Raw genomic sequence first — 24,406 nt, forward strand, 5'->3', positions numbered from 1 at the left:
CAGAAGCAGCGCGGAAGGAATTAGAGAGCTTAATACTCGAGGCCAAGGCGGAGGGATACGTTTCCATAGGAACGCTAGGGTCTGTAGTGTAAACCCAAGGCCTTCCCCGTAAATGTCCCTCCCCTTCCCCTCCCCCTTTCCTTAAACCTTCCTGTCTTCCTTCCCTTTGCTCCATCTGTTACCTCTTTGTAAATTTTTGTCTAATTCAGGGGCTCCTCAGCGCTGTCAGTCTTACTACAGGTGCATTAGACCGGAACGTGAGAGAGTGTACATTTTAACCGCTGATGTTGCAGCCCTCGCCATCTTTCTATTGGGGGACCTGGCCTAGTCTGCTACTCAGTGATCTCTGGGGCTCATCAGAGGTAATCGGGATTTTGGGGCGGGTGAAAACTCCATGAACCCCGCCATTCTGAGTGGTGGTCTTTGCACCGTAGGCCTCCAAAGGGTCAATGCTTCCAGGGACCGTGGTAATACCTCCACTACTCCTGCCCTGCACCCACCTCAGAACTGATCACTAATTTGTCACCAACACAGTCTGAGTTCTTGGAGTCCGGTGGACAAAGAAATAGGGAATTTGGGGTTTTTTTTTTTTCCCTGAATATATTGAAATTGTGACAAAATCCCCAAATCCTTAAGGCATTTTAGCCAGTGAAATTCTGAAATTTGCATTTCTAAATCAGAAAGCAATTTATATGTTCTTCCCTTCTAGTGCTATCTGCTTTGTGTTGTAGTAACACGTATAATCCACCGATACTCACATCTTGAGGATTGGGAGTCTTAAATCATCTTTTAGAATGTCCACTCAGTGAAGATAGCAGCTTTGCTACTCAGCCACTCAATATAAATAACAGAAATGAGGGCAGCACCTGTGGCTCAGTAAGTAGGGTGGCAGGTTCAAACCCAGCCTGGGCCAAACTGCAACAACAACAAAAGTAGCCGGGCGTTGTGGCGGGTGCCTGTAGTCCCAGCTACTTGGGAGGCTGAGGCAAGAGAATCACCTGGGCCCAGGAGCTGGAGGTTGCTGTGAGCTGTGACGCGACAGCACTCTACCAAGGGCGATAAAGTGAGACTCTGTCTCGACCAAAAAAAAAAAAAAATGAAAAAACTTTTCGTTACATTAGCATTGCTTCAAATTTAATTTTGATTTTATAAACTATTATTTGCCATATAGATTTAAGTTCTTTTTACTAAAGCATCAAAAAACACAGATTTGGAATCTTCTTATGATGATGAATGCCTGGATGGAATACACTAGAGTTGGAAATATACATAAAAGACCTGTAGTCTCAGATACTCAGGAGGCTGAGGCAAGAGAATTGCCTAAGCCCAGGAATTGGAGGTTGCTGTGAGCTGTGAAGCCATAGCACTCTACCGAGGGTGACAAAATGAGTCTCTGTCTCTAAGAGAAAAAAATAAATAAATATATATATATATATATATATATACATAAAGAGAAAATCCTTAGGTATTTGTGTTTTTATCTTTTTCATCTGTTCTGACTTCATTTGATGTGTATAGGTATAGGATGCAGAGTACTGGGAAAGGACTTCTAGTTGGTGAATAAAAGCATGGATTTCCTCCAGGTAATACTATGAATATACGCATATATTTTTTTCAAATTTGTCAAATTGCAAAAAGAACTAGTCTATCTCAAGAAAATCTCTTAACAGGAAAACAAGCTATTCTATATTTTATAGAATGTTATATATGTCCTCCCTTAGTCTTTGTGATTTTTGTTTTTATCTACTTACCCAGGTCTCACTCAAAAAGATTAAACAGTAATTACAAAGATCTTTTTAGGGCCCTGTAATCCTAGCACTTGGAGAGGCTGAGGCAGGAGGATCACTTCAGCCCAGAATTACAGGCTGCAGTGAGCTATGATCATGCCACTGCACTCTACTTTGGGTAACAGAGGCAGACCCTAGCTCAAGAAAGCAAAAAGGCTCAGCGCCCATAGCTCAGTGAGTAGGGCGCCTGGCACTTACACCGAGTCTAGCAGGTTTAAGCCTGGCCCTAGCCTGCTAAATAACAATGACAACTGCAACCAAAAAATAGCTGGGCATTGTGGTGGGCACCTGTAGTCCCAGCTACTCGGGAGGCTGAGGCAAGAGAATCGCTTAAGCCCAAGAGTTTGAGGTTGCTGTGAGCTATGATGCTATGGCACTCTACCCAGAGCGACAGCTTGAGATTCTGTCTCAAAAGGAAAAAAAGGGTCTTTTTATATTTTACCTGAAAGAGTATCAGTTTTGTAAAGACTCACTAATTTGACTTTCTTAGTTAGGAAAATTACTGTTACTGAGCATAGATAACTGCTTGAAAGTACTTATTCTATTGCATAGGTCCTGATAGACCTCCATAAAAACTTTTTAACTCTGAATACAAAATCTATTGTTGTGCAAAAGATAATTTTTAAGCAAATAATAGTGTAAACAGAAGTAATTTTCCGACACATAACAAACTGCTTTCAGACATAGTAAAAGAAAAACAGTAAACCCTGACTGGCGTACACACCTCTCTTGGAGACATGTATTCGATAAGCTAATTAAAGATGATTTATCCCTATTAAAGCAAGGCCATTTCTAGGCCAGGTTTTGCTATCCTGGTTACCATGAAAAAATAATAGTATTGTATACTATTTTTTTTTTTTTTCAGATGGATGGGGCAGCTGGGCTCTGGTTGGACTCACCCCTAGTATTATATACTATTTCCACGTACTATTATACTGGATTCTCTTTCTCTAAGAACACACAATCAATTATTTTCACTAAATGTCAGTCCAAATCAGGGAGATTTTGTGGAGAGAACTTTTATTCCTGCTATTCTCTTTAACATTCGTTTTACTACCTCTAGAATTCTGTGTTAAATTTACATTACCTTCTTAGGGTCATTTTGAATATGAAAACTACTTAGTTTTTTTTTTTTTTTTTTTTGTGGTTTTTGGCCGGGGCTGGGTTTGAACCCGCCACCTCCGGCATATGGGACCAGCGCCCTACTCCTTGAGCCACAGGCGCCGCCCACTACTTAGTTTAATTCAACAAATATTGTTATATTTTCTAATGTAAAATAGAGTACTTCTTTTTTTTTTTTTGAGACAGAGCCTCAAGCCATCACCCTGAGTAGAATGCTGTGGAATCACAGCTCACAGCAACCTCCAATTCCTGGGCTCAAGCGATTCTCCTGCCTCTGCCTCCCAAGTAGCTGGGATTACAGACACCCGCCACAACACCCGGCTATTTTTTTGGTTGCAGCTGTCATTGTTGTTTGGCGGGCCCTGGCTGGATTCGAACCTGCCAGCTCAGGTGTATGTGGCTGGCGCCTTAGCCGCTTGAGCCACAGGCGCCAAGCCAGTAGAGTAATTCTTAATGTGTTACTATTATTATTATTTAACTTTTATTTTTTTGTGTGAGACAGAGCCTCAAGCTATTGCCTTGATGTCACAGCTCACAGCAACCTCCAACTCCTGGGCTTAAGTGATTCTCTTGCCTCAGCCTCCCAAATAGCTGGGACTATAGGCACCCGCCACAACACCCAGCTATTTTTTGGTTGTAGTTGTTGTTTGGCAGACCCAGGCCAGATTCGAACCCACCAGCTCTGGTGTATGTGGCTGGCGCCTTAGCCGCTTGAGCTACAGGCACTAAGACAATGTGTTATTATTGTTTTTTTTTTTTTTTTTTGGTTTTTGGCTGGGGCTAGGTTTGAACCCACCACCTCCTGCATATGGGACCGGCGCCCTACTCCTTGAGCCACAGGCGCCACCCCACAATGTGTTATTATTGTTAAATATTGACAATTACATTAGTTAAGGAAGGGGGAGTAATTTATAATCCTTTTACAGAAGGTTTCAAAATTTATCTCCATTTTTTACATGTAATATTTCCAGGGATGTATTAAAGGAAAAGTTCACGTTTGATTCTTCCCTCACCATTTTAGTTTCACTTTTAAGTCACTGTCACCATTTTAGCTTGGATTTGAAAACCTTAAAACAAGAAAAGGGGATTTATGCATTTTTTTTTTTTTATAGAGACAGAGTCTCACTTTATCACCCTGGTAGAATGCCTAGGCATCACACAGCTTACAGCAACCTCCAACTCCTGCGCTTAGGCGATTCTCTTGCCTCAGCCTCCTGAGTAGCTGGGACTACAGGCACCTGCCACAATGCCCTGCTATTTTTTTGTTGCAGTTTGGCCGGGGCGGGGTTTGAACCTGCCACCCTCACCACCCTCGGTATATGGGGCCAGTGCCCTATGCACTGAGCCACAGGTACCGCCCATAGTAACAGTCTTTACTATGTATTCATGTGTGTTGTACAGGGCAATCCAAACAACTATGTTCAACTACAACTTTCTTTTCTTTTTCAACATTTCATGATCTTTTGTTCCCTCTGGAATGCTGTTAAGAAATTCTAGGAAGGGGGTGGCACCTGTGGCTCAGTGGGTAAGGCGCCGGCCCCATATACTGAGGGTGGCGGGTTCAAACCCGGCCCCGACTGAACTGCAACCAAAAAATAGCTGGGCGTTGTGGCGGGCGCCTGTAGTCCCAGCTGCTCGGGAGGCTGAGGCAAGAGAATCGCTTAAGCCCAGGAGTTGGAGGTTGCTGTGAGCTGTGTGACACCATGGCACTCTACCGAAGGCCATAAAGTGAGACTCTGTCTCTACAAAAAAAAAAAAAGAAATTCTAGGAAGGGCTGGGCGCCTGTGGCTCAAGCGGCTAAGGCGCCAGCTACATACACCTGAGCTGGTGGGTTCGAATCCAGCCCGGCCCGCCAAACAACAATGATGGCTGCAACCAAAAAATAGCTGGGCCTTGCAGCGGGTGCCTGTAGTCCCAGCTACTTGGGAGGCTGAGACAGGAGAATCACTTGAGTGCAGGAGTTGGAGGTTGCTGTGAGTTGTGAAGCCACGGCACTCTACCCAGGACGATAGCTTGAGGCTCTGTCTCAAAAAGAAAGCAAAAGGAAACTCTAGGAAGGAATAATTTATGGAGGCCTATTCAGAGTTCTTCCATACTGTATGAAGAAATTAATTTCTCCTTAGCCACAGTGCTGGACTACAATTAGTACTAAAGAATGGGTGGGTGGAGGGTGGCACATGTGGCTCAAAGGGGTAGGGCGTCGGCCCCATATGCAGGAGGTGGTAGGTTCAAACCCAGCCCCAAGTGCCAAAAACTGCAAAAAAAAGAAAAAAAAAAAATGGGGGGTGGAGAGAGCAATCATTAAAAAAGTTCTTTGAGGCTCGGCCGCCTGTAGCTCAAGCTACTATGTTGCCAGCCATATACACAAGAGCAGGTGGGTTTGAATACAGCCAGAACCTGCCAAACAATGACAAGTACAACCAAAAAATAGCCAGGTGCTGTGGCCAGTGCCTGTAGTCCCAGCTACTTGGGAGGCTGAGGCAAGAGAATCACTTAAGCCCAGGAGTTGGAGGTTGCTGTGAGCTGTGATGCTACGGTACTCTACCGAGGGCAACACCCTGAGGCTCTGTCTCCCAAAAAAAAAGAAAAAAGTGCTTTGACAACTGAAAGAGTGAAACTAGGAAGAGGAAAAACGTAACAAGATTGCCCCTCTGATATAAATATTACCTAAATGGGTGGTGTAGGAGTGTAAAACAATCTAGGGAATGATGAGATTTTTCTGAGGAATGCCAGAATGTATCAAAAAGTGAAATGACAATGTCATCAGGCCCTAAATTCATCAATTGTGTTGTTCCCTCTTGGAGGAATTTTTTTTTTTTTTCTGAGTAGAGGTCAGTGTTCTGGTGCAGTGCCAGTTTTTGTTTTTTTTTTATTGTTGGGGATTCATTGAGGGTACAATAAGCCAGGTTACACTGGTTGCAATTGTTAGGTAAAGTCCCTCTTGCATTCATGTCTTGCCCCCATAAAGTGTGACACACACCAAGGCCCCACCCCCCCCACCTTCCCTCTTTCTGCTTCCCCCCCATACCATAATTGTCATTAATTGTCCTCATATCAAAATTGAGTACATAGGATTCATGCTTCTCCATTCTTGTGATACTTTACTAAGAATAATGTCTTCCACGTCCATCCAGGTTAATACGAAGGATGTAAAGTCTCCATTTTTTTTAATGGCTGAATAGTATTCCATGGTATACATATACCACAGCTTGTTAATCCATTCCTGGGTTGCTGGGCATTTAGGCTGTTTCCACATTTTGGCGATTGTAAATTGAGCTGCAATAAACAGTCTAGTACAAGTGTCCTTATGATAAAAGGATTTTTTTCCTTCTGGGTAGATGCCCAGTAATGGGATTGCAGGATCAAATGAGAGGTCTAGCTTGAGTGCTTTGAGGTTTCTCCATACTTCCTTCCAGAAAAGTTGTACTAGTTTGCAGTCCCACCAGCAGTGTAAAAGTGTTCCCTTCTCTCCACATCCACACCAGCATCTGCAGTTTTGAGATTTTGTGATGTGGGCCATTCTCACTGGGGTTAGATGATATCTCAGGGTGGTTTTGATTTGCATTTCTCTAATATATAGAGATGATGAACATTTTTTCATGTGTTTGTTAGCCATTCGTCTGTCGTCTTTAGAGAAAGTTCTAGTCATGTCTCTTGCCCATTGATAATATGGGATTGTTGGCTTTTTTCATGTGGATTAATTTGAGTTCTCTATAGATCCTAGTTATCAAGCTTTTGTCTGATTGAAAATATGCAAATATCCTTTCCCATTGTGTAGGTTCTCTCTTTGCTTTGGTTATTGTCTCCTTAGCTGTACAGAAGCTTTTCAGTTTAATGAAGTCCCATTGGTTTATTTTTGTTGTTGTTGCAATTGCTATGGCAGTCTTCTTCATGAAGTCTTTCCCCAGGCCAATATCTTCCAGTGTTTTTCCTATGCTTTCTTGGAGGATTTTTATTGTTTCATGCCTTAAATTTAAGTCCTTTATCCATCTTGAATCAATTTTTGTGAGTGGGGAAAGGTGTGGGTCCAGTTTCAGTCTTTTACATGTAGACATCCAGTTCTCCCAACACCATTTATTGAATAGGGCTCTTGGAGGAATCTTAATGAAAGGGACTTGGTCAGCTTAGTATCTTGAGTAGAAGGCTAGACTAGCTTAGATTTAAATGTTTAGCTGTTTGTTCAGCAGTATTTTGGATCAGTCGTTAAAAAGGTATAAAGTAGGACGCCAGTCCCGGCTCAGTGAGTAGGGCGCCAGCCCCATATACCGAGGGTGGCTGGATCAAACTTGGCCCCTGCAAAACTGTGACAAAAAATAGCCAGGCATTGTGGTGGGCACCTATAATCCCAGCTAGTCAGGAGGCTGACACAAGAGAATCACCTAAGCCCAAGAGCTGGAGGTTCCTGTAAGCTGCTATGCCAGAGCATTCTACTGAGAATGACATAGTGAGACTTTGTCTCAAAAAAAAAAAAAATTTAATGTGCAAGCCCACCTGGGTGGCTGAGGTGGGTGGATTACCTGAGCTCACAGGTTTGAGACCATCCTGAGCCAGAGCCAGATCCTATATCTAAAAACAGCCAAGCCTTGCGTCAGGCACCTATAGTACCAGCACTCTGGAGGCTGAGGCAAGAAAATTGCTTGAGCCCAAGAAGTAGAGGTTGCCGTGAACTGTGACACTATGGCACTCTACCAAGAGCAACAAAGTGAGACTGTCTCTCAAAAAGTAAATAAATAAATAATTTAGTGAGTATAGAATTGTTGGGAAGCTATTAATGAAGATTTATTTCAAAAATCTTTACTCCAGGGCTCTGCGAGGTGGCTCACTACTGTAATCCTAGCACTGTGGGAGGCCAAGGTGGGTGGATTGCTTGAGCTTAAGAGTTCTAGACCAGCCTGAGCCAGAGCAAGATCCCATCTTTAAAAATAGCCAGGCGATATGGTGGGCGCCTGTAGTCTCAAACTACTTGGGAGGCTGAGGCAAGAAAATACATTGAGCCCAAGAGTTTGAGGTGAGCCAAGACACTACAGCACTCTAATGGGGGCAAGAAAGTGAGACTCTGTCTCAAAAAAAAAAAAAAAATTCTTATTCCAAAGATGCTGCTTCTTTAGACTAGCTAGTCTAAAGGGCTTGACCTACTTTGTTAACCAGCTGTCAATCAATTATACTCTAAAAAGCACTATTTAGGACCAGTGACTTCCCTTTGTTGGATGTTTTGATACTTTTTCTTTTTTTTTAAGACAGAGTCTCACTATGTCACCCTCAGTAGAGTGCCACAGCATTACAGTTCACAGCAGCCTCAAACTCTTGGGCTTAAGCTATTCTCTTGCCTCAGCCTCCCAAGTAGCTGGGACTACAGACACCCACCCCAACGCCCGGCTATTTTTTTTGTTTTGTTTTTTGGTTGTAGTTGTCATTGTTGTTTGACAACCCTGGGCTAGATTCAAACCTGCCAGCTCCGGTGTATGTGGCTTGCGCCCTAGCCACTGAGCTACAGGCACCAAGCCTTGTTACTGAGCTTCTAATGCTCAGAAATGATTATTGAAAGGTTACAGAGCCAAAGATGAAAGATGATTCTGAGAAAAAGAGATGAAAGGGAAATGGAGGCACAGTTTGTGCAAATAAAATGGCTTTATTCCACCTGGGTACAGGTGGGGTAAGATTTCCAAGTGGGCCGGGAAATCCCACATGCACACGTGGGTAAAGGCAAAGGGGGGCGGGTAATTAAAGATCAGGAAGGTGGGGGTCTGAACATTCCCTTCCCTGGGTTGGACATTTGTTGTAAGTAAAGGTGGGGGTTGACTCATTCACCTTTCTCTGGTGGGAGAGGATAGGGGGTTGATTCTTTTAGGCAGGTCCACCCAATTTGGGTGGGGTTAATCCTATCAATTATCTCCTATTGTAAATTAATAAAAATGATTGGCTGGGCACCATGGCTCATGCCTGTATACCTAGCACATGGGGAGGCCTAGGCAGGTGGATTGCTTAAACTCAGGAGTTTGACACCAGCCTGAACAAGAGCAAGACCCTGTCGCTACTAAGAAAAAAAAGAAAAACATAGGTGGGCATTGTGTTGGGTGCCTGAAACCCAGCCTCCATTTTCCTTTCGTCTTGGAATAATCTTTCATCTTTGGCTCCATAACCTTTCATTTGGTCCCAGCTACTCAGGAGGCTGAGACAGGAGGATCACTTGAGCCCAAGAGTTTGAGGTTGCTGTGAACTGTGATGCCTCAGCATTCTACCCAGGGTAACAAAGTGAGATTCTGTTTCAAAAAATAAAAGAAAAACAATTTTAGTTCACAATTCCTTTTCATAGGAAAGTATAGTATAACAACTAAGCTTATCAATGTGAGGCTGGGGCAGTAGCTAACACTGTAATCCTAGTACTCTGGGAGGCCAAGGTGGGTTGATTGTCCTGAGCTCACAGATTCGAGGCCAGCCTAAGCAAGAGCGAGACCCCATCTCTAAAAGTAGCCAGGCACTATGGCAGGAGCCTGTAGTCCCAGTTACTCAGGAGGCTGAGGCAAGAAAATCACTTGAGGCTCAGCGCTTGTAGTACAGTGGTTACGGCGCCAGCCACAAACACTGAGGGTGGTGGGTTTGAACCGGCCTGGGCCAGCTAAACAACAATGACAACTGCAACAAAAAATAGCCGGGTGTTGTGGTGGGCGCCTGCAGTCCCAGCTACTTGGGAGACTGAGGCAAGAGAATCACTTAAACCCAAGAATTTGAGGTTGCTGTGAGCTGTGATGTCACAGCACTCTACTAAGTGTGACAAAGTGAGACTGTCTCAAAAAAAAAAAAAAGCTTATCAATGTGACAAAAGTTGGGTTGAAGCTTGGCTCTACTATTTAATAGCTGCCCACAGCTGCCCCACCCTTGACCAAGTTATTTATTCTTCTGTTACTTCCATTTCCTCATCTGCAAAATGTAGTTTAATAATAGTACCTATTTCAGAGCGTTGTTATGATCAGGTGAGGTAAATCAAGTAAATAATATTGTAAGTGTTTAACACATACCGAGTGTTCAATAAATGTTAACTACTAGTAGTAGTAGTTTGATCAACCTTTGTCAGCTGCTAAAAATTTGATATGCTCTGGGTGCATTGATCAAATTAAAGTTTTGTTTCTGCAAAGCTGGGGACTAGACTCTTTAACATGGTGACCATCCTTGCTTGAGAAGCCAGCCAATCCTCAAAGACATCTTTGTCTCTTTGCTCATTCATTTAAATAACAAACTGTCACTTCTTCTTCGACTCAATCCACTGAGAGATAAACAACAACACAAATAAGAAGTAATAACTAAGGCGGCGTCTGTGGCTCAGTGAGTAGGGCGCTGGCCCCATATGCCGAGGGTGGCAGGTTCAAACCCAGCCCCGGCCAAACTGCAACAAAAGAATAGCCGGGCGTTGTGGCAGGCGCCTATAGTCCCAGCTGCTTGGGAGGCTGAGACAAGAGAATCACGTAAGCCCATGAGTTAGAGCTTGCTGTGAGCCGTGTGACCTCATGGCACTCTACCTGAGGGCAGTACAGTGAGACCTGTCTCTACAAAAAAAAAAGTAACAACTAAGAAAAGAGAAATTTTCTTTTTTTTGAGACAGTCTCAAGCTGTCACCCTGAGACAGAGTGCCATGGTGTCAATAACTCCAACTCAGGCTCAAGCGATCCTTTTGCCTCAGTTTTTCTATTTTTAGTAGAGACAGGCTCTCTATTTTGCTCCAGCTGGTCTCAAACTCATGAGCTCAAGCAATCCACTGCCTTGGTCTCCCAGAGTGCTAGGATTATAGGCGTGAACCACCTGACCTGGCCAGAAATTGTCTTCATGAAAAATAGATCCCCAGAAATCCCAAATTCAAATGCTGAAACCTTACAGAGTTTTTTTTTTTTTTTTTTGCAGTTTTTGGCCGGGGCCAGGTTTGAACCTGCTACCTCCAGCATATGGGGCCAGCACCCTACTCCTTGAGCCACAAGTGCCTGTGGAATGGAAAGATGTGTGTTCTTGAGAAATGGGGTAGGACAGGAAAATTGTCACTTTTTGATTATTGCAAAATGTTAGTCTTGAAGGGAATTTCTATGAGATCAGGCATACCTTAAAGAAAAAAAAAAAAGGCCAGGCATAGTGGCTTATACCTGTAGTCCTAGCTCTCTGGAAGGCCAGAGTGGGAGGATTGCAGCAAGAGCAAGACCCCGTCGCTACTAAAAATAGAAAAATTAACCAGGCATTGTGTCAAGTGCCTGTAGTCCCAGCCACTCAGGAGGCTGAGGCAGAGTCATTATTTGAACTCAGGAGTTTGAGGCTGCTGATGAGCTAGGCTGAGGCCATGGCATTCTAGCCTGGGTGACAGAGCAAGATGCTGTCCCCCCCCCAAAAAAGAAAAAAGGAATCTACTCCAAACTAATGACAAATGGAAACATACTCAACAACTCTTAAATACATAATTTAGGTTGCCTATGAAATAAATGACTTGAGACCAGGCGAGGTGGCTCACTCCTGAAATCCTAGCACTCTGGGAAGCCGAGGTGGGTAGATTGCCTGAGCTCAGGAGTTCAAGACCAGCCTGAGCAAAAGCGAAGACCCCCATCTCTAAAAATAGCCAGCGTTGTGGCAGGCACCTGCAGTCCCAGCTACTCGAGAGGCTGAGGCAAGAGAAGCTCTTAAGCCCAGGAGTTGGAGGTTGCTGTGAGCTGTTTGAGGCCACGGCACTCTACCGAGGGCCATAAAGTGAGACTCTTGTCTCTACAAAAAAAAAGAAATAAATAAATGACTTGAGACCAGGTGAGGTGGCTCACTCCTGCAATCCTAGCACTCTGGGAAGCCGAGGTGGGTAGATTGCCTGAGCTCAGGAGTTCAAGACCAGCCTGAGAAAAAGCGAAGACCCCCATCTCTAAAAATAGCCAGCATTGTGGCAGGCACCTGTAGTCCCAGCTACTTGGGAGGCTGAGGCAAGAGAATTGCTTGAGCCTAAGAGTTTGAAGTTGCTGTGAGCTGTGGCTCAGTGGCACTCTACAGAGGGTGACAAAGTGATACTCTGTCTCAAATAAATAAATAGGACTAAGCCCAGGTGGGATGGCTTACACCTACAGATTTAAGAGGTTAGCACAGGGCAGCACCTTTGACTCAGCGAGTAGGGTGCTGGCCCCATATACCAAGGGTGGTGGGTTCGAGCCCAGCCCCAGCCAAACTGCAACAAAGAATAGCTGGGCATTGTGGCAGGCACCTGTGGTCCCAGCTCCTTGGGAGGCTGAGGCAAGAAAATCGCCTAGGCCCAGGAATTGGAGGTTGCTGTGAGCTGTGGAGCCAAGGCACTCTACTGAGGGCAACAAAGTGAGACTCTGTCTCTTAAAAAAAAAAAGAGGTCAGCACAGTGTTTTTCAACCTTTTTCTATCTCACTGCACACTTAAATTATGTTGATCAAAAACCAAAAAAAAAAAGTAAAAAAAATACTGTTCGTTGAACATCTTTGACAAATAATTTAATTAATGATCTTTAAAAATGTTTGCAGTGCATATAAGATCCTCTCGTGCCACGCTGGTTGAAAATCACTGGTTTAGTAGTTTGTTCAGCTTTTTGGGAAGCTGAGGTGGGAGGATTACTTGTGCTCAGGAGTTGGAGATCAGCCTAAACAACATATTGAGACCCTGTCTCTACAAAAAAAATTTAAAATTGGCTGAGCATACTGATGCTCTTCTGTAGTCCCAACTACTCAGGAGGCTGAGGAAGGAGAATCAGTTGAGCCAAGGAATTTGAGGTTGCTGTGAGCTATGGTGATGCCACTACATTCTAGTCCAGGCAATAGAGAGAAAACCTGCTACAAATGAACTAAAAAAACTGATAAAAAAAAAAAAATAAAAAGGCTTGGCGCCCATAGCTCAGTAGTTAGGGCACCGGCCACGTACACCAGGGCTGGTAGGTTTGAACCTGGCCTGGGCCTATTACACAATGACAACTGCAACAAAAAAATAGATGGGCGGGCGCCTGTAGTCCCAGCAACTTGGGAATCTGAGGCAAGAGAATCGCTTAAACAGAAGAGTTTGAGGTTGCTGTGATGCCAGGGTCCTCTACTGGGGGCGACATAGTGAGAGTCTGTCCCAAAATACAAAAGGGCTCATGTTTAGCTCAGTGCCTGTAGCACAGTGGTTATGGCACTAGCCACCTAACTCTGAGGCTGGTTCAAACCCAGCCTGGGCCAGCTAAACAACAATGACAACTGCAACCAAAAAAAAGTAGCCGGGCGTTGTGGCAGGCACCTGTAGTCTCAGCTACTTGGGAGGCTGACGCAAAAGAATTGCTTAAGCCCAAGAGTTTGAGGTTGGGTGAGCTGTGACGCCATGGCACTCTACTGAGGGCGACATAGTCAGACTCTGTCTCAAAAAAAAAAAAAGTATAAGACCTAGAACTGCAGTATAATGAGTGCAAGGTTTCCCAAATCCTGCCACAAAAACCTTGAGTCTACAGTTTAACCAAGATTTTTCTAATCTCAGAATATAGGAAATATTGCCAATCATTTTTTCTTTAGAAAAAATATTTTGGGGTGGTGCCTGTGGCTCAGTGAGTAGGGCGCCGGTCCCATATGCCAGAGGTGGCGGGTTCAAACCCAGCCCCGGCCAAAAAAAAAAAAAAAAAGAAAAAATATTTTGTTTTGTAGATATATCTTTACTATTTTTGTATGTGTTAAAATGCTCCCCCACTTTTTTAAATGATAGAATGATAAGAGTAATTTTTTTTAATGTCATGTTTTTTTGGTCAAAAAAAGTTTGTCCCTTTCCCTACCAGATTTTTTTTCTTTTTGGTTTTTGGCCAGGGCTGGGTTTGAACCCTCCACCTCTCGCATATGGGACCAGCGCCCTACTCCTTGAGCCACAGGAGCCACCTGCCTACCAGATTTTTTTTCAAATCTTTCTAGTTCCCAAAACTAAGACTCTGTAATCTCTAGTAATGAACAAAGCATGGGTTTACCCTATAAAAAATAAAGGATAAAACAGCTTAGAAAAGCAAAAAAAGTCAGTGAAGAATGAAAACGTCTATTCTCTATAACAAAGAAATGTAAATTAAAATAATAAGATATTATTATCTGGAGTACAGGGAAATTATCACTTATACTTACTGAAAGGAATATGAAATAATACAGTATTTTTGACAGTCTTCAAAAACTTCCTGGGACTTTTTTAGGAAACAGTTATACATATGCATAAAGATTTACATGGAAAAATATTCTTATAGGATCTTATTTATAATGTTAAAAAAAACTGGAAATAGTTTGAGAAATCAAACAGAAAGGGATTGATTAAAGTAGTTGCAGCCGGCAACGTCTATGGCTCAGTAGGTAGGGCACTGGCCCCATATACCGAGGGTGGCAGATTCGAACCCAGCCAGCTAAAAGAGCAATGAGAATTGCAACAAAAAATAGCCAGGCATTGTGGCGCGTGCCTGTAGTTCCAGCTACTCTGGAGGGGCTGAGGCAAGAGAATGGCTTTAAAAAAAAAAAAAAAAAAGGGCTGTGCCTGTGGCTCAAGAAGTAGGGCTGGTGGGTTCAAGCCCAGCCCCGGCCCCGGCCAAAACTGCAAAAAAAAGAGAGAGAGAGAGAATCACTTAAATCTAAGAGTTGGAGGTTGCTGTGACACCACGGCATCCTACCGAGGGTGACAAAATGAGACTCTGTCTCAAAAAAAGAAGCCATTTAGAATCACCTTATAAGACAGGTATGGTGGCTTGGCACCCATAGCATAGTGGTTATGGCGCCAGTCACACCCAACGAGGGTGGTGGGTACGAACCCGCCCAGGCCAGCTAAACAATGACAACTGCAACAAAAATAGCCAGGTGTTGTGGTGGGTGCCTATAGTCCCAGCTACTTCAGAGGCTGAGGCAAGAGTTGGCTACTTGGGAGGTGTAAGCCCAAGCTTTGAGGTTGCTATGAGCTGTGATGCCACATCACTCTATTGAGGGCGACATAGTGAGACTCTGTCTCAAAAAAAAAAAAAAAATCCCAGCACTCTGAGAGGCCATGTGAGTGGATTGCCTTGAGCTAGGTTCAAGACCAGCCTGACCAAGAGAAGACCCTGCATCTACAAATAGCCCAGTGTTGTGGCAGACATCTATAGTCCCAGCTACTTGGGAGGCTGAGGCAAAAGAATCACTTGAGTGCAAGAGTTTGAGGTTGCTGTGAGCTATGACATCAGAGCACTCTACTGAGGGTGAAAAAGCGAAACTCTGTCTCAAAAAAAAAAATAGGTGGGCGTTGTGGGGGGCTTCTGTAGTCCCAGCTACTTGGGAGGCTGTAGCAAGAGGATCACTTGAGCCCAAGAGTTTGAGGTTGCTGTGAGCTGTGATGCCACAGCACTCTACTGAGGGCGACATAGTGAGACTCTGTCTCCAAAATAAATGAATAAATAAAATAAAAATAGGAAAACTGAGGCAAGAGGATTGTTTGAGCCCAAGAGTTGGAAGTTGCTGTGAGCTATGATGCCATGGGCACTCTACCCAGCGTGACAGCTTAAGACTCTGTCTCCAACAAACAAAAAGGTGCTATCTGTGTGGGGGTGGTATTATGAATGTAGTGTATTGCATTTTGCTTTATTTATTTATTTATTGAGACAGAGTCGCTCTTGGTCATCCTTGGTAGAATTCCGTGGCATCTTAGCTGACAGCAACCTCAAACTCTTGGGTTCAAGTGACCTTCTTGCCACAGCCTCCCAAGTAGCTGGTAGTAGAGGCACTCACCATAATGCCCAGCTGTTTTTTAGAGATGGGGGTCTTGCTCTGGCTCAGGCTGGACTTGAACCTGTGAACTCAGGCAATCCACCCACCTCGGCCTCCCAAGTGCTGGGATTACCAGCGTGAGCCACCACACCTGGCCTGATTCCTTATAAGTTTCCATAGATAGATGAATAGCTAGATAGATGGATAAATGATACATAGATGTATATATTCTGTTGCTTTTGTTTCTCTGAAGAACCCTGGCTAATACAATGCATTACACTAGCATCAATTTTCATGTCATTATATATTGTTCTATCATATAATGTTTATATAGTATTCCATTGTATAGATTTTCTCTGTTATAAGAAAATTTAAGGGTGGCACCTGTGGCTCAAGGAGTAGGGCGCCGGCCCCATATACCAGGGGTGGTGGGTTCAAACCCAGCCCCAGCCAAAAACTGCAAAAAAAAAAAAAAAAGAAAGAAAAGAAAATTTAGATTGCTTTTATTTTGAATACTGCATAGACCAGCGGTTCTCAACCTGTGGGTTGACTGTATTAAAGGGTCATAGCAGGGCGGCGCCTGTGGCTCAGTTGGTAAGGCGCCGGCCCCATATACCGAGGGTGGCAGGTTCAAACCCAGCCCCGGCCAAACTGCAACCAAAAAAGTAGCCGGGCGTTTTGGCGGGCGCCTGTAGTCCCAGCTACTCGGGAGGCTGAGGCAAGGGAATCGCTTAAGCCCAGGAGTTGGAGGTTGCTGTGAGCTGTGTGATGCCACGGCACTCTACCGAGGGCTATAATGTGAAACTCTGTCTCTACAAAAAAAAAAAAAAAGAAAGGGTCATAGCATTAGGAAGGTTGAGAACCACTGGTATAGACAATGCTGAAATGACTATAACTTATGTAGATATTTATGCACATCCCTGATTATTTCTTTAGGCAGTGGTTTTCAACTTCTTTATGCCATGGCCGTTTAATACAGTTCCTGTGCTACCCAAAGGTTGAGACCCACCGCTTTAGGGTAATGCCATAGGTGAAATCGCTGGGTCAGAGTACAAAAAAATGTAAAAGCTTTTGGGCAGTGCCTGTGGCTCAGTGAGTAGGGCACTGGCCCCATATACCAAGGTTGGTGGGTTTGAACCCAGCCCTGGCCAAACTGCAACAAAAAATAGCTGGGCGGGCGCCTGTAGTCCCAGCTAGTCAGGAGGCTGAGGCAAGAAAATTGCCTAAGCCCAAGAGCTGGAGGTTGCTGTGAGCTATGACGCCCTGGCACTCTACTGAGGGTGACAAAATGAGACTTTGTCTCTAAAAAATAAAAAAATTTAAAAAGTAAAAGCTTTTAGGCTGGGTGTGGTGGCTCACCCTGTAATGCTAGCACTCTGGGAGGCCGAGGCAGGTGGATTGCTTGAGCTCACGAGTTCAAGACCATGCTGAGCAAAAAGGAGACCTCGTCTCTACTAAAAGTAGAAAACTGAGGCAAGAGGATCGCTTGAGCCCAAGAGTTGGAAGTTGCTATAAGATATGACACCAAGCTACTCTACTTAGGGTGACAGCTTGAGACTCTGTCTCAAAAAAAAAAAATAATAAAATAAAAATTTGACTGTTTCTCTAGCAATGTTAATTGGTCTGCTATGCTTCTCATAGTCAGCTGATGATGTTGACACATAATTCAATGAATTTTTGCAATGTTTTTATAAGTTCTACTTGTTACTGGCCACCCTCTCTTCATCAGTGACACTTTCTCTAGTCTCAGAAAAACATTTAATCCAGAAAACACTGCCATTTTCTTCATGGTATTATCCTATCCTCAAACTTGGACTAACATGTCCCTGAATTCACTTCCACTCTTGGCAAGTTTAGCAAGGATATTTGTTGGTTGCTCTGACATTCTCGTGATAGCACATAAAACCACACAACAGTAATGAATGCTACTCAGCAAGACACCACAACGACACTACAGCTGTGAGACACTGATAAACCAAGGTTATGAAAGTTTACAAAAGTTGTGGGTGGCGCCTGTGGCTCAGTGAGTAGGGCGCCGGCCCCATATGCCGAGGGTGGCGGGTTCGGACCCAGCCCCGGCCAAACTGCAACAGAAAAATAGCCGGGCGTTGTGGTGCGCGCCTGTAGTCCCAGCTGCTCGGGAGGCTGAGGCAAGAGAATCGCGTAAGCCCAAGAGTTAGAGGTTGCTGTGAGCCGTGTGACGCCACGGCACTCTACCCAAGGGCGGTACAGTGAGACTCTGTCTCTACAAAAAAAAAAAAAGAAAGTTTACCAAGTTGTCTGTACAGTGCTGCCAGTATAAGTCCCCAGTGGCAAGTATGCAAACTTATTTGTCAGACCTCGTAAATGCAAGAATCAGGTGAAAGGAGACCAAAATGACCTTTTTGATTGAGTTGCTAGTGACTGTGATGTTACATGTGTGAGTTCAGGAATGCATTGCCCATTCACTAGATAAGAGTTACCCACCCTCTCCCAGGTGTAGCTGGAGAAAGTAAAACTTTTCTTGTTTTTTGGTATCAAACTTTGGAAAGGCTGACTCCAAAATAAAAGAATCCAAAAGTTTTGGTGCAAGGGCGGCGCCTGTGGCTCAGTGAGTAGGGCGCCGGCCCCATATGCCGAGGGTGACGGGTTCAAACCCAGCCCCGGCCAAACTGCAACAAAAAATAGCCGGGCGTTGTGGTGGGCGCCTGTAGTCCCAGCTGCTTGGGAGGCTGAGGCAAGAGAATCGCGTAAGCCCAGGAGTTAGAGGTTGCTGTGAGCTGTGTGACGCCACTGCACTCTACCCGAGGGCGGTACAGTGACACTCTGTCTCTACAAAAAAAAAAAAGTTTTGGTGCCACACTTTCCTAGTTCTTGCCAACTCCCAGCCAGAAGTAAACCCACTATCTGCGAGTATTCGTCTAGTAAAAAATTCCCCTTATGGGAACATTACAAATTGGGAATAAGTACCCACTCCCCCAACATCTCTGAATATGTATACATATATATTTGGGGGGGACATGGAGTCTCACTCTGTCTCCCTGGGTAGAATGACAAGGCGTCATCGTAGCTCACAGCAACCTCAAACCCTTGGGCTTAGGAGATCCTCTTGCCTCAGTCTCCTGAGTAGCTAGGACTATAGATGTGCACCAAGACACCCAGCTAGTTTTTCTATTTTTTTTTTTTTTTGAGACAGAGTCTCACTATGTCACCCTTGGTAGAGTGCTGTGATGTCACAGCTCACAGCAACCTCTAACTCTTGGGCTTAAGCAATTCTCTTGCCTAAGCTTCCCAAGTAGCTGGGACTACAGGTGCCTGCCCAGCTATTTTTGGTTGTAGCTGTCATTTTTGTTCGGCAGGCCGGGGCTGGGTTCGAACTCACCAGCTCTGGTGTATGTGGCTGGTGCCCTAGCCGCTAAGCTGCAGGCACCCAGCCCAGTAAAACTGTCTCAAAAAAAACAAAAGAAAAGAATAGAAAAAAAAAAGAAGAAGAAAACAGCATTAATCCTTGAATTGGGGTAAAACAGAATCACAATCCTAAAAATGTTAGAAGGAAAAAAAATACAGATCATATTACAGGGAATTTATTATGGTTACATCTTTATGTACTCTATGTGAGTATAAGCCTAGCAATTATGTGGCAGAAAGTTGAGTTCACACTTTGTTTTCTTTTTTTTTTTTTTTTTTTGAGACAGAGTCTCATTATGTCACCCTATTTTTAGTAGAGACAGGGTCTCACTTTTTTTTTTTTTTTGAGACTGAGCCTCAAGCTGTCACCCTGGGTAGAGTGCTGTGGCATCCCAGCTCACAGCAACCTCCAACTCCTGGGCTCAAGCGATTCTCCTGCCTCTGACTCCCAAGTAGCTGGGATTACAGGCGCCTGCCACAATGCCCGGCTATTTTTTGGTTGCAGCCGTCAATGTCGTTTGGTGGGCCCCGGCTGGATTCGAACCTGCGAGCTCAGGTGTATGTGACTGGCAGCTTAGCCACTTGAACCACAGGTGCCCAGCCTGGGGTCTCACGTTTTGCTCAGGCTGGTCTCGAACTCATGAGCTCAAGCAATCCACCTGCTTCAGCATCCCAGAGTGCTAGGATTACTAGCACTAGGCGTGAGCTACGGGCGCCCAGCTGAGAAGAAGGATTCTATGTAATATAATTTGGAAGCATTTTGGTCTAGGCCACAGGAAAAGACACTTCGTCCTTGGGTTGAATCTGGCTATCATCTAGATTTCTCTGGATAACTTTGATCTAGCCACTCCTATTGTTACCTCAACAATAATTTCTCTCCCAGTGGGTTATGTGGCTTTTCCACTCAGAACTGAGCCTTTCAGACAAATGTTTAATTAACTAGCCTTTCAAAGATGGTGATTACAGTTGCAAATACCTTGAAAAATGAGGTGTAAAAACTAGCATTTTCCTAAAATAACACCTTTGAGGTTATCCTCTCATCATTTTTTCTCATATGTATCACATTTTCCCTCTTGCTTTCTCTCCCTCTCTGCCAATCTGCATCTTTCTTCTGGTTTTCTTTTTTCCTTTTCCTTTGACTATTCTCTTTGGCTCTATTTCCCCCTCCATTTTTATTTTTTTTGAGACAGAGTCTCAAGCTATTGATTTGTGTAGAGTGCTGTCGTGTCATAGCTCATAGCAACCTCAAACTCTTGGGCTCAAGTGATCCTCTTGCCTCAACCTCCCAAGTAGCTGGGACTACAGGCACCTGCCACAATGCCTGGCTATTTTTGTTGTTGTTCTTGTTGCAGTTGTCATTGTTGTTTAGCTGGCCTGGGCCAGGTTGGAACCCACCAGCCTCAGTGTATGTGGCCGGCACCCTACCCACTGAGCGCAGGTGCTACCATCCCCCTTCATTCTTATAACTTATCAAAATACAGAATTCAGGCACATTTTAAAGTGTATTTGCCATTATTTGGAAGTAATTATAGTAATTACTGTTAAAAGTATTATGTTTTGGGTGGCGCCTGTGGCTCAAGGAGTAGGGCATCAGCCCCATATACCAGAGGTGGTGGGTTCAAATCCAGCCCCAGCCAAAAACTGCAAAAAAAAAAAAAAAAAAAACAAATAAAAAAAGTATTATGTTTCCTGTTTTTACTTCTAAAAATAGACTAATTGAGCCTATTATACTATTATGTATACATTAAATAGCTTACTATATGTAATTGGTCTCCCAGGGTGCCCATGGCCACTCTTTTTTTCCAAGCAGGAAATATTTATAGTTTCCCACAGTTTCCCCATGTCCAAAGTCCTGTGCAACTGACCATATTCTTTCATTTCAGTAAGACTTAATTTTCTGCCCAGTGAGGTGGCTCATGCCTGTAATCTCAGCACTTGGGAAGCCCAGACAGGTGGATTGCCTGAGCTCACAGGTTCGAGATCAGCCTGAGAAAGAGCAAGACCCAGTCTCAAATATATAGCAGGGCATTGTAGTGGGCGCCTGTAGTCCCAGCTACTTGGGAGCCTGAGGCAAGAGAACCACTTAAGCCCAAGAGTTTGAGGTTGCTGTGAGCTGTGATGCAATGGCACTCTACTGAGGGTGACATAGTGAGACTCTGTCTCAAAAAAAAACAAAAGCATGATCTTATGAAACAGGTAAATTGGAGGGGTAGTTACAAAAGAACTTTTCTGTTTGCAAAGGATTGACTTTGCAGTGCCTCTTGCCTCAGCTTCCCAAGTAGCTGGGACTACAGGCGCCCACAACAACCCCCCCTTGTTTTTTTGTTGTTGCAGTTGTTACTGTTGTTATATCTGGCATGGGTGGGGCCTGCCAGCCCTGGTGTACGTGGCTGGCACCCTATACACTGATCTACAGGTGCTGGCCTACTTTGCAGTGTTTTAAAAGAGGATGTTTTCGGCTCGGCAGCCATAGCTCTGTGGGTAGGGTGCCAACCACATACACCAAGTCTGGTGGGTTTGAACTCAGCCCAGGCCAGCTAAACAACAATGACAGCTGCAACAAAAAATAGCCCGGCATTGTAGTGGGCTCCTGTAGTTCTAGCTACTCAGAAGGCTGAGGCAAGAGAATCACTTGAACCCAAGAGTTTGAGGTTGCTGTGAGCTGTGACGCCATACACTCTACTAAGGGGGACATAGGAAGAGTCTGTCTCAAAAAAAAAAAAAAGACTAACGAGAGGTGATTTGTCCAAAGCAAAGAATAGAAACTACATGAACGGGCTCAGCGCCCGTAATACAGTGGTAATGGCGCCAGCCACAAACACCAAGGCTGGCAGATTCAAACCCAACCCAGGCCAGCTAAACAACAATGACAACTGCAACAACAAAAATATAGCTGGGCATTATAGTGGGTGCCTGTAGTCCCAGCTACTTGGGAGACTGAGGCAAGAGAATCGCTTAAGCCCAAGAGTTGGAGGTTGCTGTGAGCTGTGATACCATGATACTCTGCCAAGGGCAACATAGTGAGACTCTGTCTCAAAATAAATAAATAAATAAATAAATAAATAAATAAGAGCATGTTTTCTGGGTGTGCCCGTAGCTCAGTGGTTAGGGTACTGGCCACATGCTCTGGGCTGGTGGGTTCAAACCTGGGATGGGCCTGCTAAACAAACAAACAAACAAAAGCATGTTCTCTTTAGTTCATTCACAAATGATTTGAACTTTGCAGAAATGCATTTCCTGAGTAAATAAAATTATCTTTCTTTTCCCCTTGTCTGACACAGATGAGAATATCCTAAGGCTGCACCTCACAGCTAGTTGTTTGTGTCCATTTTATCAGAAACACCTCAGACTGAGCTTTGCGTGGAAGAAGTGACCCTGGTCAGGAGATCAGGAGCTACCCTCATTGCAACCAGATCACTCCACCTTCAGATATTTTCCACTCTAAGTGGGAAAATAAATATGTCATTTGCCGTAAGTAAAAGGGAAAAAAGTAAGGACAGAACTAGGTCACGAGTTCTAAATAAAAAAGAAAATGATCAGGAGGACAGTTTTGAAGATGCCTACGAAGTCATCCCTGTGGCAACAACAATGAATCTAATATCTTCCTTGGAAGAATGCACAACTGGATTATATCTATTTCTAAATAACAGATTCTCAGAAGCAATAAATCTCATTCATCCATGGTCTAAAAATAGCATATACCATGCCCTAATATATAGTATGCTTATGGTTGTCAAGGCCATCCTGACTTTTGATCCCCAGGATGTACAGACTGGCATAAACACTTCAATGGAAGCTTTGAAAACCTGTAACATTTTCCGGAAAAAACCTCGGATGACAAGTCTATCTTATGTATTGAATAAGCAGGGAATAAAGAGTATCAGGGAAGAAGAATTGCATGCAGAAGTCTGTTATGCTGAATGTTTGGTTTTGAAATCCTTTGTAACATTTCTTCAAGACGAAAGTGTGCTTGGTTTTCTTAAAAGTGGGCTCAGTATTGGGTCAAGTTACCATATATACAAAGACTGTCAACAAGTATTAAGACAGATGCCTAACAGCCAAAGTAAAGCTCACAAGCACCTGATTGGAGGAATAAAATTTGGACTTGGAGCATTCAATTTGATGTTATCACTTGTGCCACCAAGGACACTTAACCTACTCAGTATGATTGGATTTTCTGGTAATAGAGAGTTAGGCTTGACTTTACTTCATGAGAGTGCTTCTGAAAACCACATAAATAATGTCTTAGCTATTTTGACTCTACTCTTTTATCACCATTATATACAGGTAGCTTTTGGTGTTGACAGGGTTTACAATTCTGCTACAGAAGGTCTCTTCCTAAGCTATCTCCAGAAATTTCCAAAATGTGTCATACTTAAATTTTTTCATGCACGTTCTAGTATGCTGAAAGGAAATTTTGAAAGTGCACAGTTAAAATTACAAGAGTGCATTTTTACTCAGAATGAATGGAAGCAGGTTCATCACATCTGTTATTGGGAACTCATGTGGTGCCACATTTTTCTGCAGGATTGGAAGCGGGCTTATTACTATGCTGATCTACTGTCTCAACACAGCAGGTGGTCCAAGGCAATATATATGTACAGTAAAGCTATAATAATGGCTTTGCTTCCTTCTAATTTTGCAAAATCAGTAAGTGAGGATATGAACTCTCTCTTTTTACAAGTGGATAGCCTGAGAATCAAATTTTTGGGCACTTCTGTGCCACTGGAAAAGTTTATTGCTGATAAAGGTCAGCGCTATGGTACTACTACGGGCTGGTTTACAGTACAGCCCCTTCTGGAATTCATTTATGCCTTGAGTGGTTTCCGAACCATGAGCAAAAGAATAGAGCTTATTTCAAGGTGGCTATCAATAATTGACAAAGGCGAAGGCCTTTTACAAGAGAATCCAAATAAAGAGTATGGCACAGATGACATAAGTTTTTTAAATTTACTGAAAGGTCTATGCCTGAAATACTTAGGCAGCTATTCAAAGGCTGAGCATTATTTTAATCGTGTCATTCAGCAGGAGAAATCATTAAAGTACGACCACTATTTGGTGCCATATACTTACTATGAACTAGGAATTCTACAATATCTAAAAGGAGATTATGATAATGCAACAAAAAGCCTGAACAACATAAAAAACTACAAAGACTATTCTCTGGAAGCCCGATTACAGTTTAGGGCTCACATAGCTCTTGAACAAATAGCTAAAGATAAATAATCTAAACAGTGTGGTTTTGTTTTGTATGAAATATCCACAATCAGCAAGGTAACTGAAAGATTTAAAAAAATCATTTCTTTGGGGAAAAAAATCCATGAGGCAGCAGTCAAGAATCTGATCTGTAACAAGTAAAACAGGAATTGGCCATTACTTTTCTCTCTTTCTTTCTCATACCTATAAAATGGAAT

At 43.6% G+C, this 24,406-nt stretch overlaps 1 protein-coding gene across 4 annotated transcripts; it reads left to right on the plus strand.

The window, feature by feature from the left end:
• The first annotated feature begins 38 nt into the window (after nt 1-38).
• On the plus strand, nt 39-24,406 carry LOC128583532 (tetratricopeptide repeat protein 39B-like). 4 transcript variants are annotated; one of them, XM_053587723.1, is made up of 4 exons: nt 39-79; nt 210-362; nt 1,519-1,583; nt 22,274-24,406. In XM_053587723.1, exon 4 carries the CDS (start codon nt 22,452-22,454, stop codon nt 24,216-24,218), a length of 1,767 nt encoding a protein of 588 aa, XP_053443698.1. In that variant the 5' UTR covers nt 39-79; nt 210-362; nt 1,519-1,583; nt 22,274-22,451; the 3' UTR covers nt 24,219-24,406. The 4 variants fall into 4 exon arrangements, 3 of the variants coding, with proteins under 3 accessions (XP_053443698.1, XP_053443699.1, XP_053443700.1); XR_008379489.1 differs by lacking the exons at nt 39-79; nt 1,519-1,583; nt 22,274-24,406 and adding an exon at nt 10,804-11,449 and having other exon boundaries at nt 161-362; XM_053587724.1 differs by lacking the exons at nt 39-79; nt 1,519-1,583 and having other exon boundaries at nt 161-362.

This window comes from Nycticebus coucang, chromosome 4, assembly GCF_027406575.1.
Source record: "Nycticebus coucang isolate mNycCou1 chromosome 4, mNycCou1.pri, whole genome shotgun sequence".
Lineage (NCBI taxonomy): Eukaryota > Metazoa > Chordata > Mammalia > Primates > Lorisidae > Nycticebus > Nycticebus coucang.

Coding starts and splice junctions, on each gene's coding strand:
- LOC128583532 (XM_053587723.1), top strand. CDS start 22,452: ATGTCATTTGCCGTAAGTAAAAGGGAAAAAAGTAAGGACAGAACTAGG.